Source organism: Xiphophorus maculatus, chromosome 10 (genome assembly GCF_002775205.1).
Source record: "Xiphophorus maculatus strain JP 163 A chromosome 10, X_maculatus-5.0-male, whole genome shotgun sequence".
Lineage (NCBI taxonomy): Eukaryota > Metazoa > Chordata > Actinopteri > Cyprinodontiformes > Poeciliidae > Xiphophorus > Xiphophorus maculatus.
This window is the reverse complement of record NC_036452.1, coordinates 20786232-20794966: the sequence shown is the minus strand read 5'-3', so window position 1 is coordinate 20794966 and position 8735 is coordinate 20786232. Positions and strand designations below refer to the sequence as shown.

At 40.7% G+C, this 8735-nt stretch overlaps 1 protein-coding gene across 1 annotated transcript; it reads right to left on the bottom strand.

Annotated features, from left to right (window-relative positions):
- Positions 1-552: 552 nt before the first annotated feature.
- Positions 553-2486, bottom strand: LOC102220545 (somatostatin receptor type 5-like). Its single transcript, XM_014471850.2, has one exon. It carries the CDS (start codon positions 2095-2097, stop codon positions 1078-1080), a length of 1020 nt encoding a protein of 339 aa, XP_014327336.1. The 5' UTR covers positions 2098-2486; the 3' UTR covers positions 553-1077.
- Between the last annotated feature and the right edge of the window lie 6249 nt (positions 2487-8735).

Sequence of the window (8735 nt, the reverse complement as noted above, 5' to 3'; positions counted from 1 at the left end):
CAACCCCTATATATATATCTATATAGATATATATATATAGATATAGATATCTAGCTATATATATATAGATAGATATATATATACTGTATATGGGTGACATACCAGAGTTCATCTATATATATATATCTATATAGAGATATATATATACAGTACAGACCAAACGTTTGGACAGAATACCCTGTCAACTTTGGGAGTTTTCAGTGTGAAACTGTTTGTACTTGAAGCACACACACCGCCAGAAAAGAGCAAACACACTCCTCTGCTGCCCTCCCTCTGTACACTTGACCACTGAGACACAAGCCAGCTGAGGGAGACGTGCCGACGCGATTGGCTCAGTTGGGACTTGTTTATGTGTGGCCACGCTGGCGTTAACCCAAAGGTGGATGACCCCTTTTTATTCTGTTTACACTCAAGCTGTTTTCAGTTTTATTTTACTTTTTTTTGTGCCACATTTTGTCAGACCTGCTGGAAAGGCTCATAACGCCAAACATATTGGAGCACATGTTGAGTTGTAAAATAATAATAATAATAATTCCATAGACAAAGGAAGTGGTACATTTTTACTTTACAAAGACATGGTATTCATACACAAAGACTGCTGAGGAAAATGATCAAAGCATAATTCAATTGGATTATTAGGTAAAACTTTTTTTTTTTTTACATTTTTATGTGGGGAAAAAAATCTTTGGAAGAGATTTTCTCATTTTAACCACACATGAATAATCTTCAGCTGTACAGCAACATTCACAAACAGTACAGAGGAGAGATTAACAGATTCTTGACCAAACACTTTCTCTTCAAATGTAGATGAACAGAATTCATTGCTTGTGAAAATACAGTCCAATGCAAAACCCCAGGCAGACAATAAAATCAAGCAACAACAAACTCATAAAATATATACAGACTCACTCTAAAACAATAATTATGTGCCTTTCATGCTTTAAACAGGATGTAAACAAAATCTCAGTTCGTCAAGACTCTCAACTCGTAACAAGAGCAATCATATTGCTGGATTTATGTACAGAAGTTCAAAAGTATTGTTCAGTGCTTGAGAAATGAAGCATCAGCACTTGGTTCTCAGGCCAGAAGAGTGACATCCCGTACGCTGGTGTCATTTTGGTCGTACTGTTCAACGCTGCACTGCACACCAGGGCAGGATTTTATTCCAGGGCAGAGCAAGGTACGGAAGTGCCTCCTGAAGGTGTCGGACAGACAGGCGTAGAGGATGGGGTTGGCACAGCTCCATGAATACGACAGTAAGACTGCAAATTCAAAAGCCCTGACGAAGGACGGGAAGAAGCTGTTATAATGCAATGAAAGGAAGTTGAAGATGTAAAATGGGAGCCAACACATGCCAAACACTACCACCACCGCCACGACCATTTTGGTTAGCTGTTGCTCAAGCCTGCGTCCCTCGTGGTTTGGCGCAGAGAAGAGCTTCTGCCGGCATCGCAGAGAGATCAACATAGCCGCGTAGGAGACCATCATCACCATAAAGGGTATGGCAAAACCAATGATGAAGGTGTAAGAGAGGACTCCAAGCCACAAGGTGTCCGTAGCGAAGTCCGGACTGCAAAAGCCGTGATCTGCGGTGAAATGGAAGGCCATCGGGAGAATGGTGAGGAGAGAGAAGAACCACAGGGACGCTGAGATGACCTTGGCGCAGCGTGGAGTTCTCCAGCAGGCAAACCGAAGTGGCTCAGCAAGGGCCATGTAGCGGTCGATGCTCATCGCCGTGAGGCAGAAGACGCTGGTGAACTGGTTGATGCCGTCCAGGACCATGACAACTTTGCACGCCGTGTTCCCAAACACCCACCGGTTCTTAAAGTTCTGGCTTGCGATAAACGGCAGGCCGACCATGAACAGTCCGTCGGCCAAAGCCAGGTTGAATATGTACACCGTGGTGGAGGATGACATTTTGTCCAGTTTCAAAATGGCAATGATGACGAGGCAGTTCCCAGCCAGTCCCACAATGCAGACCATGAGGTAGAGGAAAGCCATAGTGATGCCAAAGCCGTCGATGTTGTCCTCAAAGTATAAATGCTCCTCCACATACGACTGATTGTTGTCCACATAAAAAACATAAGATGCTTCCATTGTGTCTCAACTCCTTGTCTAGAGAGGTAAAGGAAACAATATAAATAGCAATGAAAACTCAGTGACAGTTGCGCTTTCAGCAGGGAGGGAACTACAAAACTTTTCTTCAAGTGGATTTTCCTCTTGGAGGGAAAAAGTTCTCAGTGGGAGATAAGTAAACACCTCAAGTGGAAAATCTGAAAATCAAGCGGGTTTCTTGGTTCAGATTCTTCAACTCATCTATTCGAATCCAGCCTGTCACACTTCCTTTGATCCACTGACAAGAAAAAGTGTTTCATCTGATAGCGGCGTGAGTTTCTTCACAAACACTCTCAGAAGCAGGGTGGGGAAGACTCGGACGCTTGCCTGAACACTCGTTTTCCTTGAGAGCCCCTTTATATCTCTTTCCCCCCTCTCGGTGTGTGAGGAGCGTGTCTGCTGCTCCATGTGTGGGAGACACTCCCATGTACCTCCCTCCTCTTGTTCATCAGCCTCCAATGACTGTGATGAACTCCGTGGCTCTCTGTCGTGGCATTTCCAAGATAAACCCTTCAAAACATCTTCCGTAGAGCTTTTTTCATAACTTTTCTCTACTATCTTTTCCCATCAACATTCGTTTCTGTTTACCCTCTCTTTCCTCCATCAGTTGTGCCTTCCCACCCTCCACCTCTGGCTCCTGCTTCTTTTCTGCCTCACAGTTCAGCGGTGGGTTATGCAATGGAACCCAAACAGATAATAACACTGTATCGTTGCTCTGACCACCCACCTCTATGGCCTACGAGTTGAGCAAATCTGCAGATGGGAAGGAGAAGTCTTCTTTGCGGTTTTGTTTTTTTGACATTTGACATAGGAAGCTGCTGTATTCTCCTCCGACTCCGTCCATCATTCTCGTACCCTCCTACCTTATTTGTCTTGTAAGCTGGAGAAAGAATGTAAAGTTTTAGTGAGAGATGAAGTGGAGGTAAGGGAGGCAGGGCATATTAAATGCTGGATGAGGGATGGCCACACATCCTGTTATTGCGTCGACATGCATAGCCGGAATACCCAATTTTTGCCAAACAATCCTCCAGCACACTCTTACATCATCTCTGCTTACAGCGATTCTGCATTATATCAATTCAGCACTAACATTTCTCACCATGTGGTGCCTCTCAAAGGTATTCACATCCCTTATTCACATTTTGGCAAGGCTGTTTTCCATATGTAGAGAATCAGCTTTCATTTAGTCAGATTGGATGGAGAGCATCATCCAGTGGAAATGCATTTTTCTCAAGTCTTAGACTTTGACTCGTCAAACACACAATCATGTTTTCATGTGCAATATTTCAATGTAGGTCCTATGCCATTATGCTAATTAGAATGGTTACACTCGATTGTATTTAGTGGGTATCAGAATTAATATTTGTACTGAAATCTGAAAACCCATGTGGGATATCCATTTCATTTTACAATTATGTGACAGGCCTACTTTAAGTTCTGTGATAGAAACATTCCATCTAATGTTTGTTGCTATTACATGACCATGTGGAAAAGTCCAGCTTGAGAAGCTCATGTGAATTTCCTCACACATTTCTCAAGACTTGTCATCCGCGTCTTGTTAAACTGGTTCCAATTAAGTGGAGAAAAACACCTTTGTAGTCTGCATTTGTAATTGGCTTGTTGCTTAACCTACTGACAGGAACTGACATCTCCGATTCCCAACAATGCCCTTCCCCCTGTGTAAAAGCACAACTAGAAAGATTTTGTTTTGCGGAGCTAAATTTGAAGGTTTTTCCATAGCGTCATATTTCACGGCCACTATTTCACTGTGGTGTTTCAGCAGACACACTGGCAGTCATGTCCACAGCACGGGGCCATTCAAAGTCCTCTGATAAGCTCCCAACTTCATAATTCTGCAAACGTAACGTTGAGCTGGACAAGGTACGGGATGACTGTTACTGTTAGACATGTAAAAAATCTGATTTCCTTTGTAAAGAGAAAGGCAAAACTGATTGTGGTGTATTTATTCCCATACCAAAACGATTACACATTTTACCCCCTGCCTGGGCTGGCGGCTGTTTACTGCCCCTCTGAAAGTCCAAGCGGCTATAAACACTTCTACTCCAAAAACAACCATGGTGGCAATGATGTAAACCTTAACGAGACATGAAAAATTCAAAGGAAGGACATCATGAGAATTTAAAAACCAGCGTAGGGCTAATGAGTCTGTCTAATACAGTTGTAGTGTGTTGTTTTCTTGCTTGGAGAAATATTAAGTTTAACAGAAACAGAATAAGGACAAAGCAAATCAGAAGAAGAAAAATCCCATAAAACGGTACCAAAGTTGTGGGAGGGCGGAGGGTTTTCTGCAGAACACATGTATGTAGTATGCATGGAATTAGTCGCATCATGTAAAAATTTGTTTGCCAACTCTAAACAAATTCACTAAGAGTTTTGAAAAGAATCTCGCCTTTCGAGTTCCATACGAAAAACAATGCAATAAACAATCACTCGTTGTCTTCCACTAATCTGAAACCGGGTTGCTAGGGTAACAGGTCCAGGAAGGAAAACAAACAATTCTCTAACTCATTCTACAAGATCCTAAGGTGTTATCAGGCAAGTTTTCTTGGTCTAATTTGGGGTCTCGTACTAGTGGGACCTCTGAAACGGAGGTTCACAATCAGAGCACCGGAACTAATGTCTATCAATGTGGAAGAGCAAAACTCTCTTTCCTCTGGATAGGAGACCGCCTTAAGGCTCCCACGGTCTTAAGAGACAAGGTCGCTATGATTGTAGCTAACATTAACTACTGATATGACTGACTGATCTGATCTGCTTAAAAGCAGTTTTCACGTGTACAAACTAAACAGGATTATATGCAAAAATATTTTCCTAACATTGATTTATTCAGCATAAGTTTGACCTCATAATTTGATTCGAAACTGTTTTATTAATTCCAAAATATGACATGGCCTGCTACATCATATGAAAGTCAGTCACTTAAAAATAACACTTGCTTCTTTTCATCCAGACCTTGTGCTCAAAATACACATGACTCAGCAGCAGTTTGTCAAAGTGACTCTAATTTTAAAATGTCAACAACTAAAAGTGCTAGAGCAAATCAGGGGGTCAACCGAAGATTTCTCCCCTGGGAAACTTTAATATCACTTTTACAAGTCTGGTGGATGTCAAACTAAATTTGTGACTAAGAATTTTGTCCCTTTTTTTAAGCCTTTGGGGACAAATCCAACGCTCCAAAGTCATTCAAAATATTCGTCAGCTGACCTAATTATCTGAGGTGACCAAACCAACACCTCAAGATCTTGGTTTTAAAGTCATGGTGGACCCTTCAATTGTTTTTTTTGTTTTTGTTGTTTTTATTAGGGGTTTAGGGTCAGTAACCACAGGGCTAAACCAACCTTTAGCAGAGTCATGTAAGTTTCTAAAAAAAGAGCTCCAATGAAAGACAGAGGCCATCTGCAACTCACATGTAGTGATGTAATTATTGAAGCAAAGCCTGAGTCACCTCTGACATAACTGTTTCATCAGATCGCTTCATGGTCAACACACATTTAAGGAATTGCAAACTGCATTTTTCAACACTTAGCAGTCTAGAAATTCCACTTTCTAATTGCATTGTTTGCCTTTATGGGAATCAGGTTTATTTTCAGCCCGCTTATTGCTTCTCAGAAACAATCAGCGGGGACCCGGGGAGACTAATTGGTGACAGAAGCACACAGTTCCAGTTGGGATTTGGAAATCATGGGCATTTAAAGGGGAAACTGTTTCAATTTGAAGCTTGCACGTGGTACTTCATAGTTTCAGATTTCGACATAACTTTCATGTAGGTGGATGATAAGAACAAAAACTCAAACACGGTTGAGTATCCACCTTTGACTGTAAGACTTGCGGTCTACACTCAGCGGATGCTCTTGAACTTTGTTCCATTGATTTTATTATGGCGTTCAGCGTTGAATTTACCTGCCAATCTCTTCTGCTGTTTCAGGCTCATCACTGGACTGCTTGTGTTATGGAGCAGTGGTAGACCATATGGTCTCCATTGCTCTCTGAGGCTGAGGGCCTCCTCTGTTGCTGTGATCATTAGTCTCTTTGGGGTGTCGACGGATCCAGCTTCCGTTAGCCATTCGTCGGTTCTTCTTTAGATCCGTCACTTCTCTAGATCTGTCACTTCTCCAGTCTACAGGTAGATCATATCATGCGGAGACTTATCTTTCTGCAATTGTTTTTTGTAGTTCCACTCTTTGGCACTGGGCTCAGCTATTACTTTAGCTTTCTAAATTTCAAGAAAGCAGCAAAAGTGTGGACGTGTGTATCTAAAGTCTATGAAAAATCCATTTACTTAAAACTGACAGAGAGCCAGTTGCTGTTAGTAGCTGCCCTTAGTTTATGCCAACTGGACAACAACTTAATCTTTTATCAGTCTGCAAAAGAACAATATCCAGTGAATCCATTTGGTAAATGCCAACATCAGTAGATGAGTTTCCATTAACCACAGAATTGCGCAAATCAAAATTAAGAAAATAAATTTGTTTAATGGAAACACAGCAATTTTGAAAAAACTCATGTTGAATAAATAGTTTTTGTGCTAGGATGCAGTGGTTTGCTAGTAGATGTATTTGGCAGAACTGTAATGAAAACATGTCCTTTGCACCAGTCATGTGATCAAGAGATGGATGTTACTACTGGCGAAAACCACAAAGAAGACAGGAAGTAGTCGTCTTCGTGGTTTGTAGTTTGTTTTTGTGTTTTTTCGGACAATGTGCAGCTCCACCAGAGCTCTCACAACATCACACAATTAATAAAAAGTTGTGTGTCATTGAATCGTGTTGAACCATGTATAGGTTCTTCAGTGAAATCACCAACTACAATTTCCCCAAATCGCCAACTTCTCCTCCGATTGGCTGATAGATGAGCGCTAGTGCCATGGCTGAATTATATGTCATATATCTGTTAACATCTGTCACAGCCATTATTTTTAATTATTTATTGTGTGAACAACTTATTCACACGTGATTTTAATTTTATTTAATACAAATGAGGCTTTGGTGGAAATGCTGTATTTGCAAAATTGCGTTTTGACAATTAGCAGAATACAGACAAAAATGTTCTCACATTTGTAACAGAAACCCAATGATAGTACAGTATTGAGCATTTCTGAATATAAGACACACCCACTAAAAAAAGTCCATATATAGGCCAGATTTTACACAAAAAAATCTATATAACTTTTTTTTTGTCCTTTTGTGGGCTCTCCTGTCCCTTATATGAAAGTAGGCTGACAGGAAAGGGGGAAGACATGTGGCAAATGTCACCGGGTCCGGGAATTGAACCCGCGACGGCCACGTAGAGGACTCACGGCCTCCAAACGTGGGTCGCGCTATTCCCTATGCCACCACAGCACACCCCTAGATCTATTTAACTTTTAATGAACACAAATATCACATGCTTTTTCCCCAACGTTGCCTGTAACACAGCTGCTTTAAAGAAATAAAAAATACAGTAGACTGCCAGGAAAGGTCATTGATTGCAATTAGCAAATTAATCTAATTAGGGAAATTAGCTTTTGCGCTTGTGCTGTTCTCTTCTCCACACAGCAGTCCAGCCTTTCTATACTTATTGGTAAAAACATACATACTAGCCGCATCGTTTGGTACTGATTTGGTACAATCATGACTATTTCATGATAAGAGTTCTTTCAAATAAGAGTTCAGAAATTAATTTATGAAATGTTTTTTTCCTTTCCCTCCATTTGAATCGCACTGTGATGTCAGGAGTCACTGTGACGGAACAGGAACTCAACAGATTTTTGGAGGAGAAATGGAATTTTCCACTACCATTTCTGTTCAATCCTTTCTGGCGAACAAACTATGGTTTTTCGACTAACTGAGAAAAAATTTGCTCGTCTTTGACGAGAAACCTCTCTTATGCCATTTCCCTTGGAACATCTATCAATGTCACATGACTTTGACAACCGTACGGTGAGTTCCCCTTTATCAAGGCTGAAATCAGAAATCAAAGTTTATGAGTTTATTTGCTGATTTGTTTGTTGTGTTTCTCTTGATGGATTTTAATGACATTACATGGATTTATGGGACGGATGGATGCTATTATTCAAGAGTAATTGATTTCAGCTTATTAAATATTTATTTGATTAATACTATATGTTAAAGCTATCTGTAAATAAATAGCTAGCTTTATTTTGGTTCAGCTTACATTTACTATATTTACTGATGAACTTCTCTGTAAGCCTATATCTGATAAACAGGATTTATTGTTCATCATATTCCTTCTGTTCTGCTTTTCTCTCACAAATCCTCCAATTTCAGCTGACACCTTTAAAGCCTTTGAGCTTTTCAGACATTTGAAGATGGGGATTGGTATTTCATCTCCATCCTCGGACTACGAGATGGAGCATTACCTGGGCAGTGGCGCCTACGGAGCTGTCGTCCAGAGCAAGAAACTGACCACCAATGAGACGGTGGCTTTAAAAGTCATCAAGAACGAGAGATACATGGAAGTAGCAAAGAAAGAGGTGAAAGAAAAAGCTTCAGACTGAGTCTAACCCTAACCCTTTTGAATTTGACCAATATAATTGGTTTTGCAATTTGCTTTTAGGTTACTTGGCTAGATTTCAATCTATATTTATGAGCTAGTAATTA

What these genes read in the sequence shown, in the direction of transcription:
- LOC102220545 (XM_014471850.2), bottom strand. Translation starts at nt 2,097, where the DNA reads ATGGAAGCATCTTATGTTTTTTATGTGGACAACAATCAGTCGTATGTG.